This window comes from Manis javanica, chromosome X (assembly GCF_040802235.1).
Source record: "Manis javanica isolate MJ-LG chromosome X, MJ_LKY, whole genome shotgun sequence".
Taxonomy (NCBI): domain Eukaryota; kingdom Metazoa; phylum Chordata; class Mammalia; order Pholidota; family Manidae; genus Manis; species Manis javanica.
Window position 1 is genome coordinate 92,021,691 of NC_133174.1, and position 17,290 is coordinate 92,038,980.

Consider the following 17,290-nt stretch of genomic DNA (forward strand, 5'->3'; position numbering starts at 1 on the left):
TCATCATACAAAGATATTACAATATTATTGACTGTGTTCCCTATGCTGTACTTTTATCCCTGTAATTATTTTGTAATTGAAAGTTTGTACCTCTTTATTCCCTTCCTCTTTTTCATTCACCCGCTAACGCCAAAACTCACCCTTTTGAAGTGTGCAATTCAGTGTTTTTTAAGCATATTCAGAGTTGTGCAACCATCACCACTGATAACCAAACATTTTCATCTCCTAAACCAAACTCCATGTTTATCCTCCCTTTTTAAATAAAGTATTACAGCCAAAGAATTTGCTTTATAGTTTATATTAAGAGTTAAAGGTACATTTTTCTTTCAAACCATTCTTTGTAGTGGTGATAAGAGATAATCTATTATCACTCACTGTTGTTTTTTATTGTCTTAAGTATAAAGAGATTTTTAGGATCAAGAGTGAATAATAGTAAGGGAACAATCAAGAACTAAAGTGTAGTTTAATTTAGAGTTTGTTTGCTTTCCAGGGAATGCTGTAAACACTCGGATACTGAAGTGCATGATTCCAGCAACACTTATATCAGAGGACTCTGTGGTTAAGGCAGTCTCCTGGCTTTGTGTTGGCAAGTGTTCTGGTAGCACCAAGGTAATCTTTTTGAACACTTTGATAATAAGTCCTTCAGAACCACTTAAGGGCTGGCAAGGAAGAGCCACTTACAGAGTAATGGTAGTGGCCTTTTGTGCAAAGCCTGTAGTTTTGGTACAATATAGCTTGATGTAAGAACTCTGTTTAAACAGAAATTTTTACTAAGAAATAAAGTCTATTATCCTACTTTGTGCTAGAGGCTGCTAAAACAGCCCTGAGGGGGGAATTAAGCTCTTCTGTGCCAGTTATATTTCTCTAAAGATAAGCATTTTGCCTCTCGATAGGTACTTTTTTATCGTTGGCTGGTTGCAATGTTTGACTTCATTGATCACAAGGAGCAAATTAACTTGCTCTATGGCTTCTTTTTTGCTTCATTGCAAGATGATACACTGGTAAGTAAAAACCGGACATGAGCACGCATCAGTCAAATGGTACGTGCTTGCATATTGATATACCATACGTGCTTTAGAGTGCCACAAAATGTGTTTTTCCTTACTTATTTTAAAATATATCAAACAAAAAATACAAAGAATAACATTACAAACACCCTTACACTGGTCTCTCAAATTAATAAATATAAAACTTTTTTATCATATTTGCTTTATATTTTCTTTTAAGGAAATAAAATGTTGAAGATAGAATTGACTCCACTTTGGAGTTTCTTTGCCGATCTAGAGCAGTGATTGCCATTTTTTCCCTTTTAAACCACTCCAACAGGGTCCTTTGGGTCACGTATTCTATATTTTCTTGATCTGTACTGCAAAAACCTCATCAGAATTAATGAGGAGAGGATTGCTTTTCATTATTATGCCAATAGACTGATTTTAATTAAATAGCATAATTATTCCCAGTGAAAACATTAATAACTGTAAGAAATCAATCTACTGCCCACCTGGAAGACTTTCAAGGATCATCAGTAGTTTGCAGACCTTGTGAACCATTCATCTGACTGAATTCCTTTTACTTTTGGGAAGGAAATTCATTCACTGATTTCATCTTCAAAAATTGATGTTTCCACTGTGTTTGTTGCATTGTATGAGCTGCTATAGAAAATTCAAAGTTTAATGGAGAGTTTCTATATTCTAGAGATTTATAATCCAGTTAGGGAATTAAGGAAAGCATATAAGTTACATAACAACTCAAGAATTAAATTAGTATATGATAAAGTTAGGATAATAATTGCTGTGATATTTCCAGGAAGGAAGAGAGCAATGTAAACCAGATTTTAAAAAGCATCATAAAGGATGCGGGCATTGAGCTGGGCCTTAATGGTTGACTAGGATTTGAGATTTGATGAAAGGAAATAATGTTTGATATAACAGAAATATTTCACACAAAGTTGCAAGATGTATAAATTGTGTTTTAGGAGACCTTAAATAGATCAGACTGACTTAATTACTGTTGGTGTCAGGCAGTGGTGGTAGTAAGGCTGAAAGAGTTGGGTGAGGAAAGGTATAGGTCTTTGAATGTGATATAAGAATTCAAACTTTATCCTCTATTCAGTGGGGAAGTCCCTGAAAATTTTGGGATAGAACATGTTGAAAGCAGCCTTGTGAGGTTTTATCTAGTAGTGACAAACTATGAATTAGGGGAGAGGCTAGGGTCAGGAAGACTAGTTAGGAAACTAACATGGTAATCCAGGGATAACGTGATGAAATCCTTGACTGGAAATTCTCAAATACAGTCTGTGGACCCCCTAAGACTCCCTGAGACCCTTTCAGGAGGTCTGAGAGGTCAAAATTACTTTCATAGCAATATCAGATGTTATCAGCTGTATTCACTGTGTTGATATTTGCGCTGATGGTTTCTGCAGCAATGGTTGGTAAAACTCCTGGCCCCTTAGCATGAATCAAGTCAGTGGGGCCAAACTGTAATAGTGGTCATTTTAGTCTTCACTGCAGTAAAAAAAAAAATGCTAGTTTCACTTAAGAATAATATCCTAAATGCAGCAGTAAAAATTAATTCATTAATTTTATTAAATCTTGACCTTGAGACATGTCTTTAATAGTCTGTATGATGAAATTGGAAATACAAACAAATCCCTTCTGCATGGTAAAGTACAATAGCTTTCCTGAGGAGAAGCACTTGTATGATTGAGTCACTAGCAAAACTAGCTGCTTTTTTTCCCCTGCATACCATTTTCACTTGAAAGAATGGCTGACATATAAAGTGTTACTCAGAGTTCAGTCTTTGTTTGGTAGATATTTTCTTGAAAATGAGCAAAGCAGACCTGTCATTTCAAAGAAAACAACTGGCAACGTTTGTTTTATATTTTGTTGCCAGTAATAAAATTTGAGCTTTCAAGTGAAAATTACAAATTTGGACAATTTGTATCTGCCACTGTGAACTTAACAGCATCCCAATACTTAAAAGACTTTTCTGATGAAATTAGTAACCATATTAATGAATGTGACTTTTAGATATTGTATAATGAAGTGTGTCACTATTTAGAAGCTCAGTATAATGCAATGAACCAGTATTTTCCAGATGACTGAGTATAATGTTATAAAATTATGCATGGGTAAAGATCCATTCCAAGTGTAAAATACATCAATGAAATTTAATGGAACAAAGTATAAAGAGTTCATTGATAAGGTTTCAGTTTCTGTATTGCAGCTAATCCTTAGGAGATTACCACTTAACAAGTTTTGGTGGAGTATCAAAGACTAATATCCACAATTTTCTGAAGGCTATTAAAGTATTCCATTCTTTTCCAACTATATAACTGTGTGAGGCTGATTTTCTTCCTGTGCTTCAATCAAAACAACATATCTTAACAAATTCAGTGCAAAAGCAGAGAACCCAGCTATATTCATTTAAGTCAGAAACACAAAAGAGATTTGTAGAAATGTAAAACTATGTCACCTTGTCAATTTTTTGGAAAATAGTTATTTTTCACAAAATATGTCATTTATGTTGGCTATAATGGGTTTATTATTTTTTAATGACTTAATAAACATCTAAATATTTCTGTTTTAATTTCTAATATGGTAAAAATTGATAGATATAATCTATCTGTATAAACAAAAGCTCTTTGTGGATCCTCTGATTTTTAGGAATGTAAAGAATCTCAAGACTAAAAGTCTGAGAATCACTGTCATAGCCTTAGGGGGTGGCAGTAGGAATGAAAAACTGAAAAGACAAATTTTAGGAGAAATTGTAAAGGAAGAATTGATATGACCTGGTACTTAAATTGGATTAAGGGAAGAGTCAGAAGAAGAAGATCTGATTTTGTAAGTCAGCATGACTCATAATGAAGGTACCTTTGATAGTAAAAGGAAATTTGTGAGAAGGAGGTAGTTTTGGAGAGAATATGTTTGGATTTAGGTGTACAAAGGTTGAGGTTACAAGGCATTCTTAGAAATTTACTCAATGACTGAACTAGTATTGGGAATACAAATATGAATAAAACATAATATATGTGAGACTTGCATGCCATATATTAGGTGTTTATATACACAGTATTTCATCAATTCTCAGATGCCATCAGTTATAAGATGCATCATTATCTTATGAACCACTAGAAAAGACTGCTGCCATTAAAACTGTCACATGACATTGATTACAGGATTAGTCCTATTTTCAGAGATGTTAAAATATAAAAAAAAGAGATTTAGACTATGTGAAGTATTTTTTTTCTATTCCCAAAGATCTGAAAGGTCTTTTTATTCTTATATCAGTATTTTTAAAAAATGTATTGAGCACTTACAATTTTCTATACTTGGGCAATCACTAACCTCATGTGATTAGGGAGCACTGGAAATGTGGCTAGGCCAAACTGAAATGTGCTGTAAGTGTAAGATGCACACCAGATAACTGGTTTCAACCCATTTAAGCATCTTGCCAAACTTACAAGACAGACACTTTTATCCTCACTTTAGAGATGAGGAATCTGAGGCACAGAGGAGCCAAATAATGACCCAGGGTCACATGACTGAGCCAGGATTCATCGGAAATGATATATCATTGCCATTTTAGAGATGAGACAACTGAGGCATGGAAAAGTTAAGTAACTTTGTCAGGGTTAAGCTACGCAGTAAGAGGCTGAACTTCGAAGATCTTTGAATGTAGTAGAGGAAAAAGTAAGTACAGGGTGATAAATCCTATGATAGCATCCATAGGGTTCTATGGGAGACATCAAAATAAGACTAGGGATAAGGGCTAAAGTTACAGGAATTTGTTTTCAACAGGAAGAGAGATGCCTCTTAAAAAGGATGGGTGTTGATATTGTTAAATTTATGGGTTAGTGGGGGACACAGTTGGAATTCCTTTCCTGCCCAGTACTGGTGATTTTTTTTCAATTTTTCACTCAAGTAGGAGACAAGGTCTGCTGAGAGTGAGGAGGGGAAGATAGAACATTGTGTTTGAGGACAGTAAATTTGAAATAGCTCCTGATGGAAGTGGGGATAGGAGATGAATAGAGACAGAAGTTTTGAAGACCCAGATGAGGTTAGAGAGCTCAAATTTGTGACGTTACTAATATGTAAGGGTAGGGAATTTCTCCAGGGTAAGACAAGGAGGCAAGAGAGTGATTGAGCTAATGAGCCAGAGGGTCTTAGAGAGAGAAAGGAAGAAGGTGAAGACAGAAGAGGGCAGATTGGGAGCACACACAGCTGAGGTTCAGGATACCTTGGTGACATTCAAGGCATGTATTGGGATTAAAAGCTGAAATAATAGGAAGTTGTAGCATTGGAGTTTAAGATTTCAGGAGGATATGGTTCAATGTGATGACAAAAGTCAGAGTGACCATGTGGTGAGCTATTGAGGTAGAGTGAGGTAATAAAGGTTATTGGAACTGAAATTTTCTGTATCCTTATGGATTTGTGGTTTTCATTGCCCATCCATCAATTACTGAGTGACGTATGTTGAAAATATCCCACTATGAAAGTAGCTTTGTCAGTTTTTACTTTATATGTATTTGACTCTATTATTAGGTGTATACACAATTACAGTTTTCATGTTGTCCTGGTGAATCAAACCTTTTATCATGGAGTTAACCCCTTGTTGTTAGAAATGCGTTTTGTTTTAGTCTGTTTTGTCTGATACTGACATTGCCACTGGCTTTATTTTGACTACTAGTTGATTTGTATATTTCCATCTTTTGTTTTTTTTTTAACTTTTTTTGTCCTCATGTCTTAGATGCTTCTTTTAAATAACATATAGCTAGATTTTATTTTTAAATCCTCTTTGATGATTTTTTTGCTTTTACCTGGAGAATTTGTTTATTTATGTATCTTTATAGTGCTTATTGATATAATAGAAGTAAATTCAAATATGCTATTTTGAGCTTTCTAAATGATCTGCTTTTTTCTGATTCTTTCCTTCTATCCCTCTTATTTTGGATTTATTGTGGTTTTCCTCTATTCTTATTTGGAAATTACACATTTTGTGTGTGTTCTTTTAGGTATTATACCTATTTTAACATGCATATATAATATAAAACATAAAACAATGTCACTCTACTATTTTTCTTTTGTTTGGAAAATACAGTTTTTCATAACAGGTCGTTTATGTTAGCACATAAAGGGTTTATGATTTTTTAATGAATTAATAAACATTTAAAACTTTCCCAGTTTTTATTGCTAATATGGTGTTTCTTAAAGTCTAAAGGTAACCAATATCTTTACCTTCATCTTGAGCAATACAAGGGCCTTAAAATGCTTTAATTCTGATCATACCCCTACCAGATTATATGCTATTGTCTGGTTTTAGTTACAGCTCATAACTTCTCCATCCTCCTCCAAATATACATGAAGTAGACATTACTCACAGCTACTATTTGTTTAGATTTGCCCACATATTTACCAATATCTTTGCTCATCATTTGTTTTTGCATCTCAGACCTTTAACTTGAGATCGTTTTCCCTAAGAGTATATCCTTTTAGAATATTCTTTTGGTGAGAATCTTTTGATGGTAAACTCCCTTTGTCTGAAAATGTCTTTATTGTGCTCTTGTTCCTGAATATTGGTTTTGCTATGTGTATAACTCTAGGGCAACACTTAAATTCTCTCAAGACATTGACAATATTCCACTGGCTCGTCTTTCTATTGCCATTGAATCAGTCGAACTGTAATCTGTTGTTTCTTCTTTTCTCTCTGGATACTTTTAAAAACCAGCCTTACTGAGATGTATTTCACATACCATACAATCCACCCACTTATGGTATGCAATTTACTGGTTTGTAGTATGTTTACAGATATGTGGAATCATGAACATAGTCAATTTTAGAACATCTTCATTACTCTTTTTAGCTGTCACCCACTGACTTCCTATTTGGGGGTTCCTGAGCAGCTCCTAGTCTATTTTCTGTCTTTGAGATTTACCTATTCTGGACATTTTATACAAATGGAATAATATAATATGTGGTCTTTTATGACAGGCTTCTTTCACTTAGCATAATGTTTTTAAGATTCATCCATGTAGCATGTATGAGTACTTAGTTTTTTCAACCTGCTATATTTTTTCCATACAAAATTTACCATTTCAACTATTTCAAGTGTATAATTCATTGACAGTAGTTGCATTCACAGTGTTGTACAACCATGATTAACTGTTTCCATAACTTTTTCATTACCCTAAACAGAAACTCTCTACCCATTAAACACTCCCCTTTCCTTTTACCCCCAGTCCCTGGTAACCTCTACCGTATTTTCTGTCTCTATGAATTTGCCTATTCTAGGTACCTCGTGTAAGTGGAATCATACAATATTTGTCCTTTTATGTCTAGCTCACTTTTTTTCTGTCATTGAATCTTTTTTTTACATGTTTGCATTTCAGCAAGAGAATCCATCCCATCCATCACCCTAATTGAAAGCCCTGCCCATTATAAATTACATAAATACTCTTCAGTGATCATCAGTGTTAAAAAACATTACTGAAAACTCCTTCTGCAGCCCAATCTAACCTGGAAAGCAAATGATATTTATGGACATTTTCTTCTCCAAATGAAACTTATTTCTCGATTAGATGTGTCTGACTTCTTTTGAGGTCACATGACTAGGCAAATCCAATTTATAATCTGCAAAAGCTTCTTAAGGCATCAAGAAACCCCCTTGTGTAGACAGGATTTGGGATCCTTTTGTAATAAGTATCTTAAATACTGAGAAGGCTGACCCTCTGGCCCCTCTCTGTCTTACTTGACTGTCCACTATAAAACCCCAAACCTTGTCTCAAAATAAGATTACTGTCTTGGGAGTGAGTTAGCTTTTCTGTTTTACTTTGACCTTTACTGACTTTAAAACTCCTCTTTCCCAAGTGGTCTGTCTGCAGACTTCCTACCACCAGAATTCCATTAGGTCCGTGGTGCAGCACAACCAAATTCTCACTCCTACACATCCTTGTCCTTCTCTCTCTGCTATCTTCACACAGCATCTCAGAGGATATGTATGTACCCATGTCTTACCAGTGAGACATTGAAAAGCATTATTTTTCAAGCATAAACCATGCAGAGGGGGCAGATAGATGCATTGCCAGGCTACAAAAGAAGCCCCTGGGGAATTCGAAGAGTGTTCAGCTTACCAGTCAGTAACTATAGTCCAGGTGGTGACAAGTATTAGGATCAACTCAGGCTGATCTCTTTTAAAGACTTTCTGGTGGTTGGCTTCTTTCACGTAGCATAATGTCTTCAAAGTTTATCTGTGCTGTAACATATATCAGGACTTCATTCATTTTTTTTTCTTTTTGAGAGGACATCTCTCATATTTATTGATCAAATGGTTAACAACAATAAAATTCTGTATAAGGGGGTCAATGCTCAATGCACAATCATTAATCCATCTCAAGCCTTATTCTCGTCAGTGTCCAATCTTCTGAAGCATAAGGAACAAGTTCTTACATGGTGAACGAATTCTTACATAGTGAATGAATCCTACATGGTGAACAGTACAAGGGCATTCATCACAGAAACTTTCGGTTTTGATCACGCATTATGAACTATAAACAATCAGGTCAAATATGAATATTCATTTGATTTTTATACTTGATTTATATGTGGATCCCACATTTCTCCCTTTATTATTATTATTATTTTTATTTTTAATAAAATGCTGAAGTGGTAGGTAGATGCAAGATAAAGGTAGAAAACATAGTTTAGTGCTGTAAGAGGGCAAATGTAGATGATCAGGTGTGTGCCTATGGACTAAGTATTAATCCAAGCTAGACAAGGGCAGCAAAACATCCACGGATGCAGAAGATTTCTCTCAAAGCAGGGGGGATGAGGTTCTGAGCCTCACCTCTGTTGATCCCCAATTTCTCACCTGATGACCCCCCTGCGACTGTGCCTGTCTTAGGTTGTTCCTCCCTTGAGGAATCTTACCCGTCTCTGGCTAACCAGTCATCTTCCGGGGCCATACAGGGAGATGTAAAGTTGGTAAGTGAGAGAGAAGCCATATTGTTTGCAAAGGTTAGCTTTTTACTTCTTTGCAGATTTATGCCCTGTGGCTTCTATGCCCAGCACTTGTCTTGAGGTATCTTTACCACCTAGAGGAATTATGATACTCGGTAAATTCGATATGAGGCATGAATTCTATTTAAGGGTTGTAATTAGGAAGGAAGAAGAAAAGCTATAGAGGTAGCATATGGAAGAAAACATGGGAGGATTGATTATTTCTTTGACATATCTTCTTGTATAGTACCTTAAGTATGTATAGGTTTTAAACTACTAACTAATTTGCACACACATATTAACATAATAGGAATACGGTGACATAAACAAAGCAAATCTATAATTACCATCCATCTCCAGTGAAGCCAAGAAAACCATTTAGGCACCCTAGGCATTTGTGAAAATTTGTCTATGATATGATGGATATTGTCCAACTGTACTTGAACAGTCTGAGAGAAATCAGACAAATTAAAGCAACCCATTTCTGGGATCTGTTCACATCCCATATGTTCTTTTAACCGTGGATAGTCTATAGTCATAAGATTTTGGAGTGCTACAACTTGCACCCCTCCCAACTCCTGGTTGAGTTCCAACAGTACAGATCCAGTCAATTTCGTTGTCTCACTGTATGCACATGCCAGCCTAGACATCTCCCTCCTCATTCCAATGGCAAGTCCAGGAAACGGTGGGGTGGATGCAGCCACAACCGCAGCATCGTCCGGATCCCTGTGGAGGCTTTTTGATGATCATTCCCCGGCACAAGTCCTCCAGAGAGTGCTGATGCTGGAAGCTTTTCCTCATATCATATCTTAGTTCATTTTCTGGGTATCCAAGCTAGGCCTTGATCTTCGGCATAGAAACAAACAGACCCTTTGCCCACACTTTGACATGCCCTCTATACCACTGTGCAGAACTCATTGGAGGTCAGCACACAGGAACTGCTTTTTTTTTTTTTTTTTATTAAGAGAAAGGAATATTATCAGAAAAGAGTACCTCCATAGCTGATCATCTAACACCCTTTAAGTGATCAACATAAAGGATATTTAAAGCATGCGTTGATCTTTGATTTACCAATAGTTTTATCCTATCAGGGAGTAAACCCCCTTTTCTTTCTTTCTTTCTTTTTTTTCTTAATCTTTAATCTATACTTACATGAAGAATACTATGTTTACTATGCTCTCCCCTCTATCAGGTCCCCCGTAAAAACCACATTACGGTTACTGTCCATCAGCTTAGCAAAATGTTGTAGAATCACTACTTGTCCTCTCTGTGTTGTGCAGCCCCCCCTCCCCTTTCTCCCTCCCCCCCATGCATGTTAATCTTAATACCCCCCTTCTTCTTCCCCCCCTTATCCCTCCCCACCCATCCTCCCCAGTTCCTTTCCCTTTGGTACCTGTTAGTCCCTTTTTGGGTTCTGTAATTCCACTGCTGTTTTGTTCCTTCAATTTTTACCTTTGTTCTTATACTCCTCAGATGAGTGAAATCATTTGGTATTTCTCTTTCTCCGCTTGGCTTATTTCACTGAGCATAATACTCTCCAGCTCCATCCATGTTGCTGCAAATGGTTGGATTTTTCCACTTCTTATGGCTGAGTAGTATTCCATTGTGTATATGTACCACATCTTCTTTATCCATTCATCTACCGATGGACATTTAGGTTGCTTCCAATTCTTGGCTATTGTAAATAGTGCTGCGATAAACATAGGGGTACATCTGTCTTTCTCAAACTTGATTGCTGCGTTCTTAGGGTAAATTCCTAGGAGTGGAATTCCTGGGTCAAATGGTAGGTCTGTCTTGAGCATTTTGATGAACCTCCATACTGCTTTCCACAATGGTTGAACTAATTTACATTCCCACCAGCAGTGTAGGAGGGTTCCCCTTTCTCCACAGCCTCGCCAACATTTGTTGTTGTTTGTCTTTTGGATGGCAGCCATCCTTACTGGTGTGAGGTGATACCTCATTGTAGTTTTAATTTGCATTTCTCTGATAATTAGTGATGTGGAGCATCTTTTCATTTGTCTCTTGGCCATCTGTATTTCTTTTTTGGAGAACTGTCTGTTCAGTTCCTCTGCCCATTTTTTAATTGGGTTATTTGTTTTTTGTTTGTTGAGGCGTGTGAGCTCTTTATATATTCTGGACGTCAAGCCTTTATCGGATCTGTCATTTTCAAATATATTCTCCCATACTGTAGGGTTCCTTTTTGTTCTATTGATGGTGTCTTTCGCTGTACAGAAGCTTTTCAGCTTAATGTAGTCCCACTTGTTCATTTTTGCTGTTGTTTTCCTTGCCCGGGGAGATATGTTCAAGAAGAGGTCACTCATGTTTATGTCTAAGAGGTTTTTGCCTAAGTTTTTTTCCAAGAGTTTAATGGTTTCATGACTTACATTCAGGTCTTTGATCCATTTTGAGTTTACCTTTGTATATGGGGTGAGACAATGGTCCAGTTTCATTCTCCTACATGTAGCTGTCCAGTTTTGCCAGCACCATCTGTTGAAGAGACTGTCATTTTGCCATTGTATGTCCTTGGCTCCTTTATCAAATATTAATTGACCATATATGTTTGGGTTAATGTCTGGAGTCTCTAATATGTTCCACTGGTCTGTGGCTCTGTTCTTGTGCCAGTACCAGATTGTCTTGATTACTATGGCTTTGTAGTAGAGCTTGAAGTTGGGGAGTGAGATCCCCCCTACTTTATTCTTCTTTTTCAGGATTGCTTTGGCTATTCGGGGTCTTTGGTGTTTCCATATGAATTTTTGAATTATTTGTTCCAATTCATTGAAGAATGTTGCTGGTAATTTGAGAGGGATTGCATCAAATCTGTATATTGCTTTGGGCAGGATGGCCATTTTGACGATATTAATTCTTCCTAGCCATGAGCATGGGATGAGTTTCCATTTATTAGTGTCCCCTTTAATTTCTCTTAAGAGTGACTTGTAGTTTTCAGAGTATAAGTCTTTCACTTCTTTGGTTAGGCTTATTCCTAGGTATTTTATTCTTTTTGATGCAATGGTGAATGGAATTGTTTTCCTGATTTCTCTTTCTATTGATTCATTGTTAGTGTATAGGAAAGCTACAGATTTCTGTGTGTTAATTTTGTATCCTCCAACTTTGCTGTATTCCGATATCAGTTCTAGTAGTTTTGGAGTGGAGTCTTTAGGGTTTTTTATGTACAGTATCATATCATCTGCAAATAGTGACAGTTTAATTTCTTCTTTACCAATCTGGATTCCTTGTATTTCTTTGTTTTGTCTGATTGCCATGGCTAGGACCTCCAGTACTATGTTAAATAACAGTGGGGAGAGTGGGCATCCCTGTCTTGTTCCCGATCTCAGAGGAAATGCTTTCAGCTTCTCGCTGTTCAGTATAATGCTGGCTGTGGGTTTATCATATATGGCCTTTATTATGTTGAGGTACTTGCCCTCTATTCCCATTTTGCTGAGAGTTTTTATCATGAATGGATGTTGAATTTTGTCAAATGCTTTTTCAACATCTATGGAGATGATCATGTGGTTTTTGTCTTTCTTTTTGTTGATGTGGTGGATGATGTTGATGGATTTTCGAATGTTGTACCATCCTTGCATCCCTGGGATGAATCCCACTTGGTCATGGTGTATGATCCTTTTGATATACTGTTGAATTCTGTTTGTTAATATTTTATTGAGTGTTTTTGCATCTACATTCATCAGGGATATTGGTCTGTAATTTTCTTTTTTGGTGGGGTCTTTGCCTGGTTTTGGTATTAGGGTGATGCTGGCTTCATAGAATGAGTTTGGGAGTATTCCCTCTTCTTCTATTTTTTGGAACACTTTAAGGAGAATGGGTATGATGTCTTCTCTGTGTCTGATAAAATTCCGAGGTAAATCCGTCCGTCCCCGGGGTTTTGTTCTTGGGTAGTTTTTTGATTACCGTTTCAATTTCTTTGCTCGTAATTGGTTTGTTTATCTTTTGTGTTTCTTCCTTGGTCAGTCTTGGAAGGTTGTATTTTTCTAGGAAGTTGTCCATTTCTTCTAGGTTTTCCAGCTTGTTGGCATATAGGTTTTCATAGTAGTCTTTAATAATTCTTTGTATTTCTGTGGAGTCTGTCATGATTTTTCCTTTCTCATTTCTGATTCTGTTGATTTGTGTTGACTCTCTTTTTCTCTTAATATGTTTGGCTACAGGCTTATCTATTTTGTTTATTTTCTCAAAGAAGCAGCTCTTGATTTCATTGATTTTTGCTTTTGTTTTATTCTTCTCAATTTTGTTTATTTCTTCTCTGATATTTATTATGTCCCTCCTTCTGCTGACTTTAGGCCTCATTTGTTCTTCTTTTTCCAGTTTCGATAATTGTAATGTTAGACTATTCACTTGGGATTGTTCTTCCTTCTTCAAGTGTTCTTGGATTGCTATATACTTTCCTCTTAAGACTGCTTTCGCTGTGTCCCATAGAAGTTGGGGCTTTGTGTTGTTGTCGTCCTTTGTTTCCATATATTCCTTGATCTCTATTTTAATTTGTTCGTTGATCCATTGATTATTTATGAGCATGTTATTAAGGCTCCATGTGTTTGTGAGCCTTTTTGTTTTCTTTGTACAATTTATTTTTAGTTTTATACCTTTGTGGTCTGAAAAGTTGGTTGGTAGAATTTCAGTATTTTGGAATTTACTGAGGCTCTTTTTGTGGGTTAGTATGTTGTCTATTCTGGAGAATGTTCCATGTGCACTTGAGAAGAATGTATACCCGGTTGTTTTTTTTGGATGTAGAGTTCTATAGATGTCTATTAGGTCCATCTGCTCTACTGTGTAGTTCAGTGCCTCCATGTCCTTACTTATTTTCTGCCCGGTGGATCTATCCTTTGGGGTGAGTAGCGTGTTGAAGTCTCCTAAAATGAATGCATTGCAGTCTATTTCCCCCTTTATTTCTGTTAGTATTTGTTTCACATCTGCTGGTGCTCCTATGTTGGGTGCATATATATTTAGAATGGTTATATCCTCTTGTTGGACTGAGCCCTTTATCATTATGTAGTCTCCTTCCTTATGTCTTGTTCCTTTATTTGTTTTGAAGTCTATTTTGTCTGATATTAGTACTGCAACCCCTGCTTTCTTCTCTCTGTTGTTTGCCTGAAATATGTTTTTCTCATTGTGGTTTTAATTTGCATTGCTCTGATGACTGTGATGTGGAGCATCTTTTCATGTGCCTGTTGGCCATCTGAATTTCTTCTTTGGAGAACTGTCTGTTCAGCTCCTCTGCCCATTTTTTAATTGGATTATTTGCTTTTTGTTTGTTGAGGTACGTGAGCTCTTTATATATTTTGGATGTCAACCCTTTATCAGATCTGTCATTTATGAATATATTCTCCTGTACTGTAGGATGGCTTCTTTTTGTATTGGTGGTGTCCTTTGCTGTACAGAAGCTTTTCAGTGTGATGTAGTCCCACTTGTTCATTTTTTATTTTGTTTCCCTTGCCCAGGGAGATATGTTCATGAAGAAGTCATTCATGTTTATGTCCAGGAGATTTTTGCCTATGCTTTTTTTCTAAGAGTTTTATGGTTTCATGACTTACATTCAGATCTTTGATCCATTTTGAATTTACTTTTGTGTATGGGGTTAGACAATGATCCAGTTTCATTCTCTTACATGTAGCTGTCCAGTTTTGCCAACACCAGCTGTTGAAGAGGCTGTCATTTCCGCATTGTATGTCCATGGCTTCTTTATCATATATTAATTGACCGTATATGTTTGGGTTAATGTCTGGAGTTTCTGTTCTGTTCCACTGGTCTGTGGGTCTGTTCTTGTGCCGTACCAAGTTGTCTTGATTACTGTGGCTATGTAGTAGAGCTTAAAGTTGGGAAGTGAAATCCCCCCTGCTTTATTCTTCCTTCTCAGGATTGCTTTGGCTATTTGGGGTCTTTTGTGGTTCCGTATGAATTTTGAAACTTTTTGTTCCAGTTTGTTGAAGAATGCTGTTGGTATTTTGATAGGCATTGCATTGAATCTGTCGATTGCTTTAGGAAGGATGGCCATTTTGACAATATTAATTCTTCCTACCCACGAGCATGGGATGAGTTTCCATTTGTTAGTTTCCTCTTAATTTCTCTTAAGAGTGTCTTGTAGTTTTCAGGGTATAGGTCTTTCACTTCCTTGGTTAGGTTTATTCCTGGGAATTTTATTCTTTTTGATGCAAATGTGAATGGAATTGTTTTCCTGATTTCTCTTTCTGCTAGTTCATCGTTAGTGTATAGGAAAGCAACATATTTCTATGTATTAATTCTATATCCTGCAACTTGCTGAATTCAGATATTAGATCTAGCAGTTTTCGAGTAGATTCTTTAGGGTTTTTTATGTACAATATCATGTCATCTGCAAATAGTGACAGTTTGACTTCTTCTTTACCAATCTGGATGCCTTTCTTTTCTTTGTATTGTCTGATGCTGTGGCTAGGACCTCCAGTACTATGTTTCATAGAAGTGGGGAGAGTGGGCATCCTTGTCTTGTTCCCAATCTTAAAAGAAAAGCTTTCAGCTTCTTGCTGTTAAGTGTAATGTTGGCTGTGGGTTTGTCATATATGGCCTTTATTATGTTGATGTACTTGCCCTCTATACCCATTTTGTTGAAAGTTTTTATCGTGAATGGATGTTGAATTTTGTCAAATGCTTTTTCAGCCCCTATGGAGGTGATCGTGTGGTTTTTGTCCTTCTTTTTGTTGATGTGGTGGATGATGTTGATGGATTTTCAAATGTTGTACCATCCTTGCATCCCTGGAATAAATCCTACTTGATCATGATGGATGATCTTTTTGATGTATTTTTGAATTTGGTTTGCTAATATTTTGTTGAGTGCTTTTGATCTATGTTTATCAGGGATATTGGTCTGTAATTTTCTTTTTTTGTGGTGTCTTTTCCTGGTTTTGGTATTAAATTGATGCTGGCCTCATAGAATGAGTTTGGATGTATTCCCTCCTCTTCTATTTTTTGGAAAACTTTAAGGAGAATGGGTATTAGGCCTTCACTAAATGTTCGATAAAATTCAGCGGTGAAGCCATCTGGTCCAGGGGTTTTGTTCTTAGGTAGTTTTTTGATTACCAGTTCAGTTTTGTTGCTAGTAATTGGTCTGTTCAGATTTTCTGTTTCTTCCTTGGTCTGCCTTGGAAGGTTGTATTTTTCTAGAAAGTTGTCCATTTCTTCTAGGTTATCCAGTTTGTTGGCATATAATTTTTCATAGTATCCTCTAATAATTCTTTGCATTTCTGTGGTGTCCGTAGTGATTTTTTCTTTCTCATTTGTGATTCAGTTTATGTGTGTAGACTTTCATTTTTTCTTGATAAGTCTGGCTAAGGGTTTATCTATTTTCTTTATTTTCTCAAAGAACCTGCTCTTGCTTTCATTGATTCTTTCTAGTTTTTTACATCTAAAATAATTTTTAAAATGCTTAATGGGTTGCTAATTAAAACTGTTTTATCACTGCTATGTAGCATGAAAAAGGGAAGCTTCATAAAACTTGTTCAGTGAAGTCCTGAAGCCTTTTTACTTAATCAGTATAAGATTGACATTTGAGGAAAATGTGTTGCTTTGCTTCTCTGTTCAAGATATATTGTCATTTTTCTTTTTAAAATTCTTATTTTTAACAGTGCCCTTATGTCTGCCATTTGTTGTATTTACTTACCAGAAAGGAGAATGGTGAGTATTTTCATTCCAGTTTTATTACATTCACTCTGGAATTAGCATTTGTATTGTCTTTAAAAAAGTTAACTATCAGCATTAGTTCTATGACTGGATTTTGTGGGAATTGATTTTTAGTATTTTTATCTAAGAGCATCTGCTTAATGGCTTAGCCACATAAAGTGTGTGCATATATCCACACATTTTTTGAGCTACACGAACCATGTAGTTTCTTTTTTTCTAAACTACATGCATAGTATTTCTTCTCTTTACCTTTTCTAGTCAAACCATTTCGTGTGAGAAAGCTGCTTGATCTTCAGTCCAGAATGGTGAGTACTGAAAAGACCTAAAACTGGCCAGAGCTAGGTACTGGGCTATGAATGAGGCTTTGGGAATATGAAATTGAATGAGTCATAATCTTTAAGGAACTTATTGTCTGGGAAGCTCAGTCAAGAAAATAAAAAAATCAGAATCAAACTGAGGGCAAAGAGGAATGGTGATGATTGAGGGAAATTTTAAGAGATGAATAGGATTTAACTAGATCAAGAAGTAACAGGAGCATTCCTGGCAGAGGGAACAGCATGAGTGAAGACATGTAAATGTCATACAGCAGAAAGTGTTTAGGGAACTGGATTGGTATGGCTAGAAAATAAGTGTCAGGG

General features: G+C 36.2%; 1 protein-coding gene across 2 annotated transcripts in view; it reads left to right on the forward strand.

Moving 5' to 3' along the window:
* The window catches only part of CENPI (centromere protein I), a 63,422-nt gene that overhangs the window by 5,590 nt on the left and 40,542 nt on the right, over nt 1–17,290 (forward strand). For both annotated transcript variants that reach the window (XM_017655461.3, XM_017655462.3), the window contains exons 4-7: nt 491–609; nt 894–1,001; nt 16,598–16,646; nt 16,911–16,957. In XM_017655461.3, coding sequence (XP_017510950.2) covers nt 491–609; nt 894–1,001; nt 16,598–16,646; nt 16,911–16,957 — 323 coding nt within the window. The remainder of the gene's footprint in view (nt 1–490; nt 610–893; nt 1,002–16,597; nt 16,647–16,910; nt 16,958–17,290) is intronic.